This window comes from Macrobrachium nipponense, chromosome 34, assembly GCF_015104395.2.
Source record: "Macrobrachium nipponense isolate FS-2020 chromosome 34, ASM1510439v2, whole genome shotgun sequence".
Taxonomy (NCBI): domain Eukaryota; kingdom Metazoa; phylum Arthropoda; class Malacostraca; order Decapoda; family Palaemonidae; genus Macrobrachium; species Macrobrachium nipponense.
Genome location: NC_061095.1, coordinates 4273040 through 4293291, shown reverse-complemented (window position 1 = coordinate 4293291; position 20252 = coordinate 4273040). Strand labels below are relative to the sequence as shown.

General features: G+C 53.1%; 1 protein-coding gene across 5 annotated transcripts in view; it reads left to right on the top strand.

Moving 5' to 3' along the window:
- The first annotated feature begins 801 nt into the window (after positions 1–801).
- LOC135207852 (flotillin-1-like) overlaps positions 802–20252 on the top strand; it is a 243089-nt gene continuing 223638 nt past the window's right edge. For 2 of the 5 annotated variants that reach the window (XR_010313072.1, XM_064239717.1), the window contains exon 1: positions 802–980. Coding sequence is in view for 4 of the 5 variants with exons in the window: in XM_064239717.1 (XP_064095787.1) it covers positions 929–980 (52 nt within the window). In the remaining variant the exon portion in view is untranslated. The remainder of the gene's footprint in view (positions 981–20252) is intronic. The other 3 variants (XM_064239718.1, XM_064239719.1, XM_064239720.1) reach the window with 2 other exon arrangements.

The window sequence follows — 20252 nt, the reverse complement described above, 5'->3', positions numbered from 1 at the left end:
TCTACTTGTGATTCCTAAAAATATATGATTAAAACCGTACATCATCATACAGATTTAGGATATGTAAGTAATCTACAGGCATTTTTTAATAATAGGAATAATAACATCTAACTAATAATAAATCCAGATCTCTGTATTGGATTAAATCCCACTTTAGGAATAATTATTTTAAGGGATTATAGTGCGTCATGGCACCCATAATGACTTACGCAATGCCAGATTTGAATGCCATCGCAAGGTCACACAATACAGCATTTGCTGTAAATTATATCGCTTAACGGTTGGTGGTGTTGGAATTCCATCACAACTACAGTCTACAGCTACGAACAGCAAGACAGCAGTTGCTGTAAAATGCATGAGAATGGAATGCGGGGGAGGGGGTCAGGGGGAGAAGGATGTCCACTGCAACGGACAGCAATTGCTGTAAATTGTATGCGAATTGGATTGAGTGGGGAAAGGGCGTCCACATTTACGTATGAAGTATGACAGCACTTGCTATATAAATTCTATGGGATTGGGATGGGCGGTGGTGATGTAGGGGGCGTGGCGGGGTTGGGGGAAGGGTAGAAGATAAAAAAGGTGTAGGGATCGCGGACCTCTTATTGCAGCCGCCGCCGATATCTCTTGGCATTCCCTTACAATTCATAAGCGGGCGGGAGTTACGCAAATAAAATGGGATCTTAATAGGCTTAAATCATTTATATTCAACCTAGAGGGAGTATAAGGAATCAAATCTTATCATCAAATCCCTTATATTTGTTTACTTCATCGACCGGTTTGTATGGTTTCTTCCCTTATACTCTCCATCAAAGGAGGTGGGGAAGGACTGGGCACCAGCAGCCAGAAGCAGCAGAAGACGCCCTGCCTGAGAACTGGTCTACTCGACCGCCCCTCTTTCACCGCGACGCCTTTTTTTTTAAGGGCAACCATGGTCTGGGGATTCGTGACGTGCGGCCCTAACGAGGCCCTGGTGATATCAGGTAAGGGTAATTAGGAGGTCAAGGGTGAAATGTGACCGAAAACGTCCAAATAAATCGGGGCAAGTTGAAATGGCGATTGTTGTTGTGATGGTTGGTCTGGTCTGGCGCCGTGACGTCTGGCTCTTGTTTTCTTCTCTTGTTTTATTTTGAATCGTCGTGAAAATTTATGAATAAACTTCGGAATTAAATAAAGTAACTTATCAGTTTTAACATGTGGTTTATAGGTAGTAGTATATGTCTTCAGGAAATACCGCAGCCGTGAATACTACTACTAATTTCCTAGAATCTTGCGCAATCTTATGTAAAATTCTGTTTGCGAGACAGTTAAAATAAGGTCCCAATAGCGTAAATCTAGTATACTTTAATCCACTATTCCCGAATTGGTCATATCCCTTTAGTGGGTACCAGTATACACATTAGCTAGTACACATAGCTAAAGGCCTTCTTGCAGAATTAAATAGCCTAGTTATACCGGTAGGCTCCCCTTACAGAAAAAATACTTAATAATAAATGTATAGGTCACAGCTTATTTAGACGACATTTTATTCACATTCACGACAGATTTTTATTTATATTAATATACTACTAGCCTATGAACATTTTATGCATCCTGCTTAATATGTTTAAGCCTATTGCCATTGGGTAGCCTAGGTAATAGCTAGGTCTTAGTTTAGGATGTATAGTATACTTCTACCTATATTGAATGAAATAAGATTTTTCTTTCACCTTGTGATTGTTATTTTATTTTATTTATACATGTTTTGTGACCTTAATTATTTTTATTCTCAAATTGTTTTCATGTTCTTAATTAATATATTTTTATTCTCATATTGTCAAAACTCATGCAAGACATTTTTATATCTATCCAGTTCTTGTAATATTGTAGCCTCTCAAACATTTTACATATTTTTCAAGATTTCTCTGATTCATGCATACATTATCAGAATTGTTCATTATTCCAAATTCCAGTGATATAGAATTGCTTGGAGAAGCTTATGTTAATGCTTAAGTTATACTAGTTGTCCTATTCTTTTTTGTTTACATGCAAATCTATTATTGTTAGACTTAAGTATCCCAGAAATTAGCATTAAGTTGGAAATTTAAGATATTTTTAGTAAGTCCTGATTAGATGGTAAGAAGTTTATTTTTTCCAGGTAGCAAATAGATGCATTATCCTAGATCTTAATATATAATGAACATCATATTTTGACCTTTAGATTTTTTAGATATCTATATTACATATATACACATCCACATATATATGTGTATATAGTATATTAAATATTAAAATGAAATTATCTTGATAAATAATTTTCTTTACAGGCCAGCTTTATATAGATATTGACTGAGGCAGAGATTTTATGTTACCGCACTTCTTAATTTGCTCCACGATGTCTCGTATAGTGTATCTTTGCACATGGTGTCTTGTATTACCACCAGACATGCATTGCTGCAAATGAGTTACACGGCTTCCACTTTCCCCAGCTCTCCTCTACGTGACTCTTCTTCTAAAGATGTCCATTTAACAATGGAGAGCTTTTTCTAAATGTATTTAGTCTTGCACATTACGTATAAGACTTGGCTCTGAGATCATTATTACTGTAGAAGAAGGAGAGATTGAGGGATTTTCCTAATGTATTTTGTCACACACAATATAGGACTTTGCTATGCAATCAGTGATACAGTAGAAGAAATCAATTCTCTACTTATTCTTGGTCAAAGAATCACTGTTTTGGACTTCATGGCCCCATGTTTGATTTAAAATTAACTCTTGTTTTGTTCATGAAACTTACCTGACAGATATATATATAGCTGTATTCTCCGAAGTCCGACAGAATTTCAAAATTCGGGGCACACGCAGTGGGCGGCCAGGTGGTAGTACCCATTCCCGCCGCTGGGAGGCGGATATCAGGAACTATTCCCATTTTCTATTCATATTTTTTCTGTCGCCGGTCGGTAAACAACTGTTTACAGACCTCCGCCTAGGATTTTGAAACTTCATTAGCCGCTTAAGTATCCTAATTATTCTTTCAATTATTGACTTGGATTTGTGGCTAGGCATACGCTATCATAAGTTAAAATTGTTCCGACACGGCATACAAACCTTCGGTCCTTTTACAATAGGAAGGTACTAGCGGCAGCTGGATAGGTCGTAAGCTTTCGAACAAGGGGTTCGGTAGTTAACTGCTTGTCCGACAGGCGCGCGCGCGCGACTGGGAGGTAAACAAATCACTTTTGCTTTCGGCCTCACAGCGAGTGGACGTGTGTGTTCGACGCTCTCTGCCCGCTTCTCGTCGTTTGCTTTCATGAGTATTTGGTTGTGTTTGTGTGTGAATCATTGTAAGTACAATCATTTCCTCTCTTATTTCTTCAATTTTGAATTGATCAATAATGGAATCTCCACGCATCGCTTACCCCCCGGAGACTATGCCCGGGTACCGAAGGGCGTAAATGGCGGAAAGTTCCGCTCATTCCCGGAAAATTGATCCACATATTTTGTGCGCTCGGTGTCGGGGGCGCGAATGCACCCGAGCCGAGCCCTGTGAAGTATGTTCTAATTGGTCGGAGGCGCAGTGGGCTTTGTACGAAGGCAGGAAGAAGCGAAGGCCTGCAAAGGAGTCGTCGGAAAGCTCTCTCGCGACTCCATTGGTTACGGACACTTCGTCTTCTTTCCTGCCGCCCGCTCAGCTCCCACGTTTGGCGCCTTCCCCTTCGGGGGGGGTTTCTAGGTCCTTCTCCTCACCCGACCTGTCGAGTGTGGAGGAGGGCGCTAGATACCCCGATGTCGAGTTGTACTCTGGGTCCTCTATCCGTTCGTCTTCGCGCGAGCGGGTAGAGGATCCTGCTAATCACCCGAACTTTTGCTTCCTCAGGTGCGGTTGCCGCGAAGGACGACCTCGGACACGGTGTGGGCATCGTGGGGGTTCTGCAGGGCGTGCCGAGTGTCCAGGGGCTGCTCTACCATCTCGCTGGCTCTGTGGCGGTCACGCATGCTACGGTTACGACCACCACCCCACCACGACCCTTACAACGCCTGGCTATGCTTCACCTCCTCACCTGGTGTACACCCCCGCACGCGGTCTCTGTCACACCAACTACATCGGTGCAGGGGCCGGTCGCCGTACCACGGGGGAGTGTGATGCCGCCGCCTGGGTTTGCCGTGCTGCCGCGACCGGACTTCGTGTGCCCGAAGAGCTCGCCCCTGGACCTCCCACCAGTACCAAGGATGTCTGTGCCGCTGGTCCGTCCACCTGGACCGCCTGTACAGCCTGCCGTACCTGCCGTACCTGCCCAGCCGCTGTTCACGGACGTGACGTTACCGACCACTGCTGCCGTTCCTGTACCTGCTCCTGCCGTCTCCACTGCTGTTCCTGTGATGCCTGCACCTGCTGACGTTGTTCCTGTTCCTGGCACCGCTGCTCCCGAGCTGATCTGTTCGGACAGGTGCGTCCAGGGCCCTGTTGCTTCGGCAACAGCAGCCCCGGCTCCGCTCTGGATGACAGATCTGACATCGGTCCTGAGGGAGGTTGACGAAGAAGAAGAAGAAGAGGAGGAAGGTGTCGTCGTCGTCTTCATCGTTTTCTTCGTCGTCGTCGTCGTCTGCCGCCTCTTCCCCTTCTTCTTCTAAGGCTGCCCCCCGCCTAAGAAGAAAGAAGGTCGCCCCCCCCCCCCCTAAGAAGTCTCCTTCGGGAACTTCTAAGGGCCCGTCTCGCTCTGGTGAGACGGGGGTTCTTCCGCTGGTCACCCTGCTCTTCGGGGGCCAGGAACCCGTCTCTTCTTCGCAAGGAAGAAGACTACGGGACCAGAGGAGTGCCGGCTAATACCGGCACTTCCTCACCTGCTGTTAGTGGTTCGACCACGGCAGCAGGATCCGTCTCGGCTCTCGTTCGCGAGAAGGGTACCGAGTGTACGGTCGCCTACCAGCGACCGTGCAGCTAGGAACCAGACCTCTGAGCCAGCTCAGCGTCAGGTTCACGGCACGGAGCGGAAGACTGGTGACAGCCGCTCACGCGACTCTCACCAGACCAGCTCTCGCTCGCGGCGAGCAGCTGGCTACCCGGGCGGACGTGACGGTCATGACCGGCCACGGGCTGAGGCTGGGAAGAGGTCCCCTCGTTCGCGGCGCCAGCCACGGCTGGTACCAGCGACGTGACGCGCCGTGAGGATACGCACCGGTCTCACCGTGACAGTGGAGCTCGCCGGTCGCCTGACCGTCACTCTCACAGAGAGCGATCGGGTACGGCAACCAGCACCAGCTCCTCTGACACACGAGACCGGCCGCTGTTCTCGGTCCAGGCCGTTCTCCACAGCGAGAACGGCTCGACTAGGCCTGCAGCTCGATCGCCACCGCGGGTTGACGATCGCCTGCAGTCTTCCAAGCCCACTGGTTCTGCCAGCGAGCGAGGAGGGAGCGTCAGGTCTGCCTCTCCCATACCTTCAACCTCTCGGTTACACCGGGAGGGGCGAGGTATTGAGGAGTGATCGTGAGAGGTGCGCCCCTCAGGATCCCACCACGTCGTCCTACGTACCAGGCACGGTTCTCGGACCAGCCAGGTCGTATGCACAAGTGGTTGGAGTAGACCGAGAGGGGTCTGTCGCTGTTCCTCCCCTCGAGGGAGGAGGGTCTCGGGAGATGCTCCTGTTTGAGGGACTGGATGGTCCGACTCCGCAGGACGCAGTCACTCCTGAGATCCAGAGGAACTTTGCCGGAGGTTATTGCGCTGATTCGTCAGCACAACGACCTCGCGGAAGGATCGCCGCTCCCACCATCCGAGCCCCACGTCCCGGCTCGAGTCGTTCTGGGGCCCCGAAGAGGGAACCCAGACCGACGGTGGGTTTGCTGCGTTCCGAGCTTGCCGACTCAGTGCTGGACCAGGTAGAATCGCTTGTCTCCGGGCAAGACGGTTCTCTCAAGTCTGGCAGGTCGAGCAAGCTGCTTCCACCTCCTCTGCTGCGACAGCGGCGTTTTTTACGTGCCATCTGAGGACCCGATGCCGCCCAAACAGGTGTAACCCGGAGTTAGCCAGGCTGACTCCGGGTGTGTCTCTGCAGCAGCTCCTGTCCGAGAACCTATGGTTCTCGCAGCAAGAGGCACTCGGCCTGGAATCTACTGCCATGGCAGCTTTCCAGGCCGTCTCCTGGTTAGATCTGTGGTCCCTCACAGTAATCTAAGGTCGCAGCCAACTCCGGGGGAATTTTTCTCCCCGAAGATGACTCGGCCTTTAGGAGAACTTTGCCAGTCTGGGGGAAGAGCCATCTCCTTCCTTGCCCACCAGACGGTGAACCTGTGGGCCAACCTGGTTCTCCGACGTAGGGACGCTGTCCTTACTCGGGTTTCCAGGGCGGCCGGGCGTGAAGCGGCGTTGGGACTTCGCAACGGACCTTTACGGAGTTCCACGTCTCTCTTCCCAGGAGAGATGGTGGATGCTGCGGTGGACAGACGGCGCACTGACGACAGTGACCGTCTGGTTCACCAGGCAGTCTCGAAGGCTTCTGGGCAGCCTCGGACTGCGGCCAAAGTCAAAGAGCTCGGCTAGCGCTTCCTCGGTGGCTAAGACGGTAGCTGCGTCGAAGCCCCGGGGAAAGACTCTGTCTTCTTCGACTTCTACAAAGGGGAGCCGTAACCAGCCCTCCTCCCAGCGAGGCTCTGGGAAGAAGTCGAAGAAAGGGGGGAAACGCTAGGGACGGCGTTCCCCCTCACCTGCTGCCGGAAGTGGGGGGGTGCCTGGCCAGCCATTGGGCAACTTGGCAGCGCTACGGCGCCGAGACCTGGATTGTAGATGTCCTTCGGGAGGGATATCTATTACCCTTCGAATCTCGGCCACCCCTCACCTCCAACCCGGTCCAACAGCAGTCGTACGTTCCAGGGTCATCGAAGGACGTAGCATTGAGACAGGAGATCAAGACCATGCTGAGCAAGAGAGCTGTAGAAATCGTCACGGATCAGTCACCGGGCTTTTTACAGTCTACTCTTCCTGGTGGAAAAGTCTACGGGAGGCTGGCGCCCGGTGATAGATCTCTCTCCTCTGAACCGGTTTGTTCGCCAGACCCGGTTCACGATGGAGACGGCACGTTCAGTGCTCGACTCCATCAGGGAGAACGATTTCATGCGTTTCAGTGGACTTGAAGGATGCGTATTTCCAAAATACCCATTCATCAGTCCTCCAGAAAGTACCTTCCGCTTCATCCTCGACGGGACGGTGATACCAGTTCAGGGGCACTTTTGCTTCGGTCTCTCAACCGACCCCCAACAGGTGTTCACGCGAGTGTTTCACTCTGGTGTCTGCTTGGGCCCATTCGCACGGGATAACGTCTGATGAGGTATCATGACGATTGGTTAGTCCTGGCGAGCTCCCGCTCGCAGTTGCTACAGGACAGGGATCGACTGCTCGAGTTCTGTCGCGATCTGGGGATCGTTGTGAACTTCGAAAAGTCCGATCTCGAGTACCTGGGTATGCTGATCGACACGGTAGCAGGGCGAGTCTTCCCCGCAGACTCGCGGATCAGCAGATTCAGGGAGGCAGCCAACCAGTTCCTGTCTCGCAGGAACAGGTAGCTCAGCGATGGCAAGTCGTTGATCGGACACCTGTCGTCACTCGAGAAGTTAGTCCCTCACGGGCGTCTTCACCTGCGGTCTCTTCAGTGGAGACTAAAGGAGAGTTGGTCACAGGCGACGGATCCCCAAGCTTTTCCAGTGTCACTGACACCGGAGGTGAGGCAGGATCTAGCCTGGTGGCTGGACGACAGGAACTCTTAAGAGGAGTGCCCTCTGCGCACTCCCCCCGGACCATGCGCTGTTCTCAGAACGCATCGACCGAGGATTGGGCGCACACCTGGAAAGAGTTAGCTGACTTCAGGAGGTGGGACGAGAACGACAAGCACCTTCACATCAATGTCTGGACTCAAGGACGCGTTCCTCGCTCTTCCAAGAGTTCAGGACCGCTTGATGGGACACTTCAGTGGTGTTGATGTGCGACAACAACCAGGTAGTGGCCTTACTTCAACACAACAGGGGGGCCTAGTGTCTCTCCGTGGTACCAGTTGAGTCGCAGGTGCACGAGTGGGCCGAGGCACACTCATAGAGCTGTCGGCACCGCTACATTCCAGGGAAGAGGATGTAGTAGCTAGAACACGCTCGCCGTCGGGATCAGGTTGATAGGGACCGAGTGGTCTCTACACCGACGACGTGTCGGAAAGGCTCTTTCGACTGTGGGGGCAACCAGGTATCGGGGATCTGTTCGCCACCCGGCACAACAGGAAGCTCCAGGTGTTCTTCTCGCCGTGCCGGACCCATGGGGCAGCTGCAGGGACGCTCTCCAACACCGTGGACAAACCTCTTCGTCTATGCCTTTCCCCCGTTCATAACCTGATTCGCAAGTGACAGTCGAGCACTGGTCCACCACGAATCTCAGGATGAGTCCTGGTGGCTCCCAAATGGCCACCGGCCATTTGGGTATCCGGACCTGCTGCTCTTCTCGCAGGAGACCGAGAGAGATTCCCCTTGTCACAACCTTCTCGCCAGCCACACGTCGAGCGTAAGCCACCAGAGCAGCTCCAGTCCCCCCCTACGTCTTCACCGGCTGGCTGTTATCCACCATCTCTTGCGAACGGAGGCTTTTTCCTCGTAGCGCAGCAACAGAGAATGGCTGGAAACGCCGTCAGTCCTCTGACAGACTGTGTCCAGGGGAAGTTGGCCGTCTTTTCTGTGGTTGTGTCGTGACGGGGTCTATCTCCTCGCCAGAGCCACTCTTCAGCAGGTAGCGGATTTCCTCGTGTATTTCTATTTCGCCGAGAGAAGCTCCTCTTCAGGTCCCCACAGTCAAGGATACAGAAACGGCCCTGGCTCTCGTCCCTAAACTGAGGGGATTTGGACATCTCGAACTCGTTCGAGATCTCCTATGCTTATGAGGAGGCTTCGAAAGGGTCTTGCCCACCCAGGGAACTCAGGCCCCCTGCGTGGGATGTGACTCTCCGTCCTTAGGATTTGACCTCGAACGTACCGTTCTCGCCACTCCGCGAGTCTTCAGACAGGATCTACCCTCAAGACCCTCTTCTTGGCTGGCCCTGGCTCGCGAAGAGAGTAGGGGAACTTCATGGTCATTTCCTATATGTACGACACTCCGGGGATGGGGATCTGTGAGCTCGATTTCGTCCCCGAAGTTCTTGCGAAGACTCAGAAACCTTCGATCCCCTGACGACAGTTTCGAGTCCTTCACGATTCCCTCCCTAATGGACTTCACAGATAATGTGCGGATGAGATGCTGCTTTGTCCTGTGAGGGCGCTAACGGCGCTATCTGACGAAAAACTCGACTAACCTCGGCCTGAGTGTCCAACGCCTCTTCGTTAGCAAGCCGGGGTACCAGAAAGAAGTATCCAAGAACACTCTTCATTCTGCTGCGTGGGTCATCAGGAGGGCGAGAGGTGATGGTAGTGACGGAAATCCGTACGGCCCGTCCGAGAGCTCACGAAGCCAGAAGTTTGGCCCCTCGTTGGCGTTTCGTAAGAATCTCCGTGGCGCAGGTTCGAGCAAGGGTCCTGGTCTCACCAGACCACCTTTACGTCCTTCTACCTTCGGATATTGCCCACAGTCCTTGGAACGTTTTTCCTGGGAACCCGTGGTGCTGCTCAACAAGTTGTGTAGCTAACCAGACCCTCGCAGGCTGAAACAGCAATCGAGTCCTGGTGTGACCGTGTGGATGGATTGTGTGAGTGAGTGAGTGCTTGGCTCCCTCTTCCCATCTTTTCCTCTCCTCTACCTGTGGGCAGAGGGCCCGGTCGTCACTAACGCTGGATTGAGACGAGGATGCAGGTGAGCTATAATGACAAGAGCCCCATCTATCCCTTTCACTAGGGATAGAGCAGAATATCCCCACTTCCTACTAACAGGGGGGGGAAGTGGATGCCTCAGAGTCAAACCCATGCTTTATTTGCTCCTGTACAGTAACAAGTTCTTACTTGCTGTGTACGAAGAGAACGCTTGCTCTCTCTTGTACTCGGTCCAGAGGTCTGACCATTGATCCTGCGTGCACACCCCGATCAATCGGCAGAGGCTTGGATCCTCCTCGCTCTTTACGACCATGGAGCCTTCCAATGTTTGGGCAACACCCATTCTGTTCACAAAAGACTCATATTCCTCCCACCAAGGAAGTGAGTCTTCCTATTGTAAAAGGACCGAAGGTTGGTATGCCGTGTCGAACAAATGACAATTTGTCCAAATTGCATTTTTCCTAACTATCAACCTGAGGTCCTTTTACACATAGCCCCACCTCATGCCACCCCTCACTCTGCAGTTTTTGCTTGGGCCAAAAGCAAAGTGCTTGTTTAACCTCCCAGTCCGCGGCGCTGCCTGTCACAGCAGTTTAACTACCGAACCCCTTGTTCGAAAGCTTACGACCTATCCAGCTGCCGCTAGTACCTTCCTATTGTTAAAAGGACCTCAGGTTGTATAGTTAGGAAAATGCAATTTTGGACAAATTGTCATTTTTTCATTGTATATGATGTCCTGAACTAGTTAGCCTAGTTTTCAGACTTTGTTGTCTGCATGGGGTAAAGGTGAGGCTACCGGAACTTTCGGTAGGACACTCGCTTAGTATATAATGACGTTACATGTTTCTTTGCATAAAGATCAATGTATTGTGTAATGTGTGACTGATTACGGAAAGAAGTAGGATTCATGTACGCATTTTAGAGCGTGTTAGAATCAGGAGTTTTCCTCCACAGTAAACGAAGTTAGAAATAATGAAACTTCTACCTCCTGTAGGATTTATTTTTGCCTAACCCTGTGGTATTGCTTTAACGGTCCTGAAGTATGTCTGCTAGAGGATTACATCCAAGTATCTGTATACAAAGTGTGCTCTCTCCAATCTGTGTTGTGAGTGTAGTGCCCCTTGTGTTGTTGGAAGGGGCGTCAGATCGGCCCCATAATGCCTCTAGGCCTGGACCTGTCGGACCTCCCGGACTCAGGGATAGGGGATGGGCATGTCGAATGCCGCAAGAGGGTTACGGGGGCTCCCCCACCGATCTGGCGTCCCTTCGGCAGGACCTGTTGACTCGTCCCAGGCTGCTAAAGATCGTGCATCGGTGCGCGAATCTTGAGATGCTTCTCGTCCTCCGAGGCGTCCTCCCCCGCGCAAGGGTTGGAAGCACTCGGAAGGACTCGCGGCCCGATCTAGGAAGCTTAGAGAAGAGGACGCTTCACGTCCTCTCTCTCGCTGGGGAGGCCACGTCAGATTCGGCCCCCCATAACGCCGTCTAGGCCCTAGACCTCTGTCGGGGACTCCCAGGAAACCATGGATAGGGCATGTCCAAGCCTAAAGGAGGGTTCGGGTTTTTCACACTGATCTGGCCTTCCTTTCGCAGGTCCTGTGTCAGCTTCCCAGGCTGCCGAATATCCGAGCAACTCGCACGATCTTGAAGGTTTCTTCTCGTCCTCCGATGCGTCCTCCCCACACAGGGGTTGAGCATCTCGGAAGGAATCGCGCACCTCTAAGAAGCGTTTAGAGAAGAGGTCCCTTCGGGTACTTATGGTGCTCAGGAAGAGACCACATCTACCACTTTTTCGAAGAATGCACTGGCCCTTTTCCTAAGGGACTTATTAAGGATGTGCATTCATCTTTGCCAGATAGAGTGGATTTGAGCCTCCTGCGAGTGAACGCTCATTTATACATTATTAAGGGAGACCTCATTCATCTTGGCAGAGAGTGATTTGAGCCTCCTGCGAGTGAACGCTCATTTATTAACATTATTAAGGAGGCTCATTCATCTTGCCAGAAGAGTGATTTGAGCCTCCTCGAGTGAACGCTCATGAAGTGAGAGCTGTTTTCAACCTCTCTAGCATTCCAAAAGAATTTGGTAATCAAGGACATTCTGATTATCCACCTTTTGGAGGAGCAACTCAGTATTCGTCTCCTCTCAAATCATGGCGCTCCGTATACGTTTATGTAACGTTCCGCTTACTTCGAAAAGCAGCTGATAATTTTGAACTTGGCAAGCTTGCTTTTGCACAGTCCAAACAACTTATGTCTCTGGTTCGGCATAATAAGGGCACTTTAGACGTGAGGAAGCTTTTGGAGGTGCTCGACGTCCTATAAGTAGAGACATTCTCCAGGACGATCGTCAGCCCCTTGCCTGGGTGTCCTTTCGGACTCGGCGCTCCTTTGCTGATGCCGTTTCTGGAATGTTCTTTTGCATTACTAAGAACGCAAGTTGTCCGCACAGGCGGCCACTGTCTTTGGTAGAGTCTGAAGGTCTTTTAAGGGCCCGTCTTGAAGACGAAGCCATCTCTTCCTTTAGTGTTCATACACTTCAGAGCAGCGTGCGGCTCTCCATGGAGACTCGGCATGTGGACGTCCTTGAAAATATTCAACGTCATAGCGCCAAAACGCGGTTTCGTCATAACATTTGAGATGTTGCAATGGTCGCTCGCACAGACGCCTCTTGGCGGGCTTGCATGCATCAGGGCGCTCAAACGCGATCCCTCTGAAACGTCGTTCAGGAAGACTTGGTGTTTCTCTGCTCAGACAACGCTCGCAGCATAAGCAGGCGTTTTTTGAGGAAGTCCGCAGGACGCTTTTGAGGACGCTCGGCAGGACGCTTTTGTGGAACATTCGCCAGGACTCTTCGGTGGAAGCTCGGCTGGACGCTTTGCGAGAGAAGACCTTGTAGAAGGCTTCTTATTTGCTGTTTCAGGACGTCTTCTTAGGACGCTTGACGCCTTCCTGACAAACGCCGTCAAGAGGGGTTTTGTTCCGATACGTAATACAAACCATCGGTCCTGTTACATAGGAAAGTAGCTAGCGGCAGCTGGAATCGGTCGTAAGCTTCGAACCAGGGGAGAACGGTATTTACTGTTGTCCTGACAGTCGCGCGCCGCTCGACTGGGAGGTAAACAATCACTTTTGCTGTTCGGGCCGCGGGTGTGAAGGACGGTTCGTCATTGCTCTCTGCCTGCTTTCATCGTCGTAGGCTTTGGTTTATATGTGTTTTCTACTATGTTTGTTTACTTGAAATATGAAACTGTAATTACACTGTTTTCATTTTCATTACGTAATTATGAACCAACATGGAGCTATCGCCGTGATGCGCGATTTCCTCTCTTTTCACGAATTGGAACCCTTGAATTATGTCACTCGGTGCCGAGGGCGGGCTGCGGCTCGAGCGCCGAGTCATGTATTTTGGGGCGGAAGTGTGGTATTGAAAAATGTAAGTACTCTTTTTTTCATTATATTTTTGCCCTGGGCGTTCGTGTACCGAGAGTGTGATTGCGCTCCGGCCACGCAGCCTTTTATTTTGTATAATATATGCACTGAAGTGGATTCGCAATTGCAATATTCTTTTCATTTGTTCCGATACGTAATACAAACCCTCGGTCTTTAACAATAGGAAGTAGCTAGCGTCAGCTGGAACGGTCGTACGGCTTCGACAAGGGGAGAAACGGGAGTTAACTGCTTGTCCGATCGGTACGCGCGCCGCGCGACTGGAGGTAAACAAATCACTTTTGCTTTCGGCCTGTGTGGTAAGACGTGTTCGCCATCGCTCGCCCGCCTTGTCGTTTTTGAGTTTGAGTATTTGTTTCTCTTTCTGTATAAATCAGGAGTGATTGTAAGTACTTTTGACATTCTATTTGATTCTTGCAATGAGTGAATTGTAAGAAATGGAAATATCACCGCGCCCTCCAGTCCGCCCCGTAGAGTGTGTCCCGGGCTTGGAGGCGGCCGTAGATTGGAGGGTTCAGGTCTTCGTTGACGTGGACCCCCACGAGGTTTGTACTCGTTGCCCGGGGGGGCGAGAGTGCTCCCGCAACGAACCTTGTGTTACTTTAATGAATTTGGTCCTAGGCGCGTGGGTGCTGTACTAGGGCAGAAGAGACTTAGGCTCGGCCAGAAGTCATCGGAAAGTCTCAGTGCTCCTTTGGTTGACGGACACTTCGTCCCTTTCCTGCCCCCGGCCAGCACCCACGTTTCGCGCCTTCCCCTGCGGGGGGGTACGGAGTCCTTTTCCTCTCTCCGATCCGTCGAGTGGGTATGAGGGCGCCCGCTACCCGGACGTACAGCGGTACTCGGGGTCCTTTCCGTCCGCTCTGGGGGGGGTGTTTCGCCCCCCAGGCCGCGAGGAAGCCCCTCCACTAACCCGACTATTGCTTCCGCAGGTGGCCATTCACGAAGGACGACTTTGGGACAGGTGGTTGGAGTCGCTGGGACTGCAGGGAGTGCCAGCATCCAGGGTTCTTCAGCGGTTGGCGGGGTCGGCGGTGTCACTCATGGTGCGGTGACCACCACTACTACCACAAAACGACACCGAGTCGTATAGAATGCCACCACATCTGGGTATATACGCCCCCATCATAATGTCCCGGCGACACCCACGGTGGCTTACAAAACCAATTTGGCTGCCGTGCCAAAGAGGACGGTGCCACCACAACCTTGGATTTTTTCCTTTGCCGACCCTCGGCCTTTCCGCTGCCCAAGAGTACCCCCCTGGACCTGCCGCCAGTGCCACGGATGACGGTGGACTTTCGACAAGGAACACCTGGCTCTCACCCCGTGGTACCTGCCGTGCCTGCCGTACCTGTTTGCCGTTCCAGCTACTCTTTCCCTTTCAATAGGCTGCACATTCCATTTCAGATGTTCTGGCCGTTCCCTTCTGTGTCCCGACCTGTTCCTGTTGTTCCTGCTGCTGGTGTTGCTGTCACAGTCTCAGGTCTTTCCGGACAGGTGCATTCCGGGCCCTGTTGCTTCGGCAACTGCCCCCCCCCGGGGGGGCCCTCCCTCCTGGATGGAAGACCTTAACGTCTGTTTTCTGCGGAGCCTGGCGAAGAAGAAGAGGAAGAGAGAAGAAGGTGTCGTCGTCGTTTCACGGCTGCTTCGTCGTCTGCTGCCTCTCCTTCCCCCTTCGACCTTCTAATAACAGCCGAAGAAGAAGAAGGTGCCTCCTCCCCCCCTAAGAAGACTCCTTCGGGATCTTCTAAGGCCCGCTCGCACAGTCGACTGGGGAGCTCTTTCTGCTGGTCCTCCTTTCCTTCGGAACGGGGCCACGTCGCGTCCTTCTGCAAAGAAGAAGTCCGCGGGACCAGAGGTGCACCAGCCTCGGTGGTGCGTCCTCACCTGTGCTAGTCGGTTCCTGCCGCTAACCAGGTTCCGTCTCGGCCGCTTCTCGTTCGCGAGAAGCACCGAGTGGACGCTCTTCCAAAGAGGACTCACGTCCAGCCAAAGTTTTGACGTCCGAGTCGCTCGCCGTCAAGACAGCGGCGCGGTAGGCAGAAGACTGGCGGAGTCGTGCCGACGACTCTCGCCAGGCCAGTGGACCTCTCTCGCAAGCGATCAACTGGCTGCTCGGGCTGGGGACGTGACGGTCGCTGGACACGCGGCGCCACGGGTTGAGGCGAGGAAGGATTCCCCCACGGCCTGCACGGTACCAGCCACGCTGGTTACCAGCGTTTTTGACGCGCCGAGATGACGCTGGCCGTCTCGACGCGAAAGGAGCCTAGCAGTTCACCCTGTCCGCGCCGCTCCCGATGGGGACCGGCGGAGACGGTGACCAGCGGCAGCTCGCCTGACGCTAGAGAATCGGTTCTCGAGACGTTCTCAGCCGAGCCAAATCGCCCCAGTAGCCGGCAACGCTAGGCCGCTGCTCGACCGTCACCGCGGTTGAAAAACAAAACGATCAGCAGCAGCCCTCCCTCACGGCTGGTTCTGCCCATCGAGCGAAGGGGGGGGGGGGAGCGTCAGTCTGCCTCTCCCGTACCTTCAAACCTCCTCGGGGTATACGGGAGGAGCGAGGTACGAGGAGCGATCACGAGAGGTGCGCCGCTTCGTGACCCAGCTATGACGGCCGTAACGCTCAGGCACGGTTCTTAGGACCGACCAGTTGGACTTACGCGCAGTAGTTGGAGGCGAACCGTCAGGGTCTGTCGCTGTTTCCTCCTTCTGAAGGAGGAGTATCGAGGGATATGCTCTTTGCTGTAGGGACTGGACGTGTCCTACTCCACAGACGCTGTAACGCCTGCGATACAAGGAACTTCGCAGATGTCATTAAGCTGATGCGTCTGCATAATGACCTTGCGGAGAGTCCGCCGCTACCACCAGCAGAGCCACTTCCCGGCTACGAATCACAATTTTGGGGTCCCAAGAGGGAGCCCAAATATGATGGGGTTGCACGATCAGAGGCTTGCGGAACTCGGTCCTGGATCAGGTGGAGAATCTCGTCTCAGGCGGGAGGACTCGCTAAAATCCGGACGGTCCTCTAAGCTTCGTGTCCTCCTCCTCTACAGGCTGCAGAGGCGATTCTACGTGCCTTCGGAAACCCGATACGACTGGCCGAAACGGTTAACACCCCGGAGTTTTAGCGAGGCTGCCTCCAGGTGTGTCCCTGCAGCAGCTCCTGTCGGAGAACTATGGTTTCTCGCAGCAGGAGGCACTTGCCCTGAATCTACCGCTATGGCAGCATTTCCAGGCAGTTTCCTGTTGGATTGTGGTACCTCACAATATCCAAAGTAGCGGCCGGCTCTGTGAGTTCGCTCTCGAAGACGAAGCTTCGTTCAGGAGCTGTGCCAGTCTGGAGGACGAGCATCTCTTACCTCGCCGCATCAGACTCTAACCTGGGGGCCAACTTGGTTCTTCGCGTGGGACGCCAGTCCTTACCCGAGTGACCAAGGGGGCCGGGCGTGAGGCGGCACTCGGCGCTACGAAATGGGACCTCTTTAGGATTCCCCAGCTCTCCTTTCCGGGAGAGATGGTGGAACTCTGCGGTGAACGGCGGCGCACTGACGAGTGTCCGCTTAGTCCACCAGGCAGTCTCGAAGGCTTCCTGGTCAATCTCGAGTAACTGCGGCCAACCAAAGAGCTTGGCTAGCGCTTCCACGGCGGCGAAGACGGTTTTTTTGCCACCGTCCCAAACCCCGTGTGAGACTCCAGTGTGTTTCAACTTCTGCTAAAGGAGGGCCGCAAACCGATCCTCTCCTCCCAGCGCCTCCTTTCCCCGAGGAGGTGCGGGTAATAAATCGAACGAGGAGGGAAACGCTAGGGACGGCGTTCCCCCTCACCTGCTGCCAGAAGTTGGGGGGGTGCCTTCGAGCCATTTGGGCGCTTGGCAAGGCTATCGGCGCCGAGAAACTGGATAGTAGACGTCCTTCGGGAGGGATATCTAACTAACCCTTCGATCTCCGGCCCCCCCTCATCTCCAAACCGGTCCATCTACAGACCTATGTCCGGGGACAGCAAAGGACACGCTCTTCGACGGAGATCAAGAACCATGCTGCGAAACGACTTGTAGAATCGTGGAGGACCAGTCACCCGGCTTTTACAAGCGCCTCTTCTAGTGGATAAGGCATCACGGGGGGTGGTGGCTGGCGTCCGGTGATAGACCTCTCTCCCCTGAACCAGCTTTTCGTTCGCACAGACGCGGTTCCGATGGAGTCGGCACCTCAGTGCTCGACTCATTCAGGGGGAACGTTCATGCTTTCAGTGGACCTGGAGGACGCGTCATTTTCAAATACCCATCATCCATCAGTCCTCCAGAAAGTACCGTCCGCTTCATCTCGCCGGGACGGGTGTACCAATTCAGGGCACTTTGTTTCTCGGTCCTCAACCCGCCCCACAGGTGTTCACGGCGAGTGTCACGCTGGTGTCGGGCTTTGGGCCCATTCGAACGGATACGTCTTCTGAGGTATCTCGACGATTGGCTAGTCCTGAGCGAGCTCCCGCTCGCAAGTTGCTACAGGACAGAGATCGACTCCTCAAGTTTGTCGCGATCTGGGGATCGTGATAAACCACGAGAAGTCCGACCTCGAACCCAAGCAGAAGATGAAGTACCTGGGTATGCTGATAGACACGGTATGCAGGGCAAGTTTTCCCGCAGACTTGCGTATCAGCAAATTTCAGTGAGGAGCCGCCGGTTTTCCTGTCCGGCAGAACAGGCAGCACAGCATGGCAAGTCGTGATCGGCCATCTGTGGTCACTCGAGAAAGTTAGAGTCCCTCACGGGCGTCTTTCACCTTGCGGTCCCTCTCAGTGAGGCTAAATGGAGAGTTGGTCTCAGGCCAAGGATCCTCCTTACTTTCCCGTGGCTATCACGGACAAGGTGAGTGCAGAACCTAGCCCTGGGTGGCTTCGACGACAAAACCTCTTAAGAGAGTGCCCATACGCACTTGCCCCCCCCGGAGATGCTTCTGTTCTCAACGCATCGACCGAGGGATGGGGCGCACACCTGTGAGGAGTTGCTGACTGCAGGTGTGTGGACCATCACGAGAAGCACTTCACATCAATGTCCTGGAAATCAAGGCGGCGTTCAACGCTCTCCATGAGGAGTTTCGGGACCGCTTGGTGGACACTCAGTGGTGTTGATGTGCGACAACACCAAGTAGTGGCATATGTCAAAAAGCAGGGGGGGCTAGTGTCCTCTTCCGCTCCATCAGTTTGACGGTGCAGGTGCCGAGTGGGCCACGGCTCACTCGATAGAGCTGTCAGCACGCTACATTCGGCAGAGTAATGTAGTCACAAGACTCACCGTTCGGGAATCAGGTGATAGGGACCGAATGTCCTCTACCCCAAGTATGTGGCGTGAAAGGCTTCTTCAACCGTGGGGGCGACCGTCCCGTAGACCTGTTCGCCGCACCCGGCACAACAGAAAACTTCAGGTTTTTCTTTTCAGCTGTGGCGGCCCATGGGCAGCTGCAGAGGACCTCACTCCAACACCCCTGGGAACAGACCTCTTCCGCTTACGCCTTATCCTCCCGTCTGTCTGATTCGGACAAGTGATTCAGTCAGGCCGCTGGTCCACTCCCAATCCCTTCAGAATGATCCTTGTGGCCTCCCAACGACACAAGCCGTTTGGTATCCGGACTGCTGGCTCTTCTTGCGGCGCACCCGAGGAGCTCCCACTTTGAACAACCTTCTAGCCCGCCACACGTAGAACGGTACCCACCAAGCAGTCCAGTCCCTTCAACTTCACGGGCTGGGCTGTTATCCACCATCTCTTGCGAACGAGAGGCTTTTAACCTGAAGCGCAGCAACAATACGATGGATGACACGTCCGACAGTCCTCTGCAGCTGTGTACCCAGGGGAAGTGGGCCCGTCTTCTGTGGTTGGTGTCGTAGACAGGGTCTGTCCTCCTCTCAGAGCCACTCTTCATCAGTAGCGGATTTCCTCGTGTTTCTTTCGCAGAGAGAAGCTCCTCTCAAGTACCCACGTTAAGGGATATAGAGCCGCCCTGGCTCTCGTGCTAAAACTGAGGGACTGGACATCTCGAATTCGTCGAGATATCCTTGCTAATGAGGAGCTTCGAAAGGTCTTCTTGGCCCCCCCGGAACTCAGGCCCCCTGCGTGGATTTGACTCTCCGTAATTAGGATTTGACTCGAAGACCCTTCGGCCATCCGAGAGTCGTCGACGGGATCTACCTCAAGAACCTCTTTTTTGCTGGCCCTGGCATCGGCGAAGAGGTCGGGAACTAACATGTCCTTTCTTATGATGTTAAACATACCAGAGGCTGGGGATCTGTGACGCTCGATTTCAGGGGGGGGGGGGTCCCGAACTTCGTAGCTAAGACTCAGAATCCGTCGATCCCTGAAGACAGGTTCGAGTCTTTCACGATCCCCTCCCTCCTGACTCACCGATAACGATGCGGATGAGATGCTGCTGTGTCCTGTGAGGTCGCTAACGGCGCTATCTGAAGAGAACTCGACATCTCAGGCCTGAGTGGTCGACGCCTCTTCGTTAGCACTGGGGTCACCAGAACGAAGTCTCCAAGAACACGCTTTCTTTCTGGCTGCGTGAGGTGATCAGGAGAGCGTACTGAAGGCTGATGGTACGACGACATCCGTACGCTTCCGTCCGAGAGCCCAACGAAGTCAGAGGTATCGGGGGGGGACCCTCCTTAGCGTTCCGTAAGAACTTCTCCGTGGCGCAGGTCCTGACGGCAAGGTGTCTTGGGCCAACCAGACCACCTTCCGTCCTTCTACTTCGGATATTGCCCAAGTCCTTGGATACTTTTTCCTTGGGACCTGTGTGGCTGCTCAACACGTTGTGTAAGCTTACCCAGCACCGAGCAGCAGAACAGCATCTATTCCCGTATGGACTGGGAAATGAATGCCGTGAACTGAGAGAGTGACTGTCTTCTCTTCACTCTCTTTTTCTAAACCTCTACCTGTGGGCATAGGGATACGGTCGTTTACCTTGCTGGAAGGGAGTCGATGGCCAGTACGCTATTCACAGAGCTCCATCCTATCTCTTTAACTAGAGATAGGAGTAAATATCCACCACTTCTCCAACAGAGGGG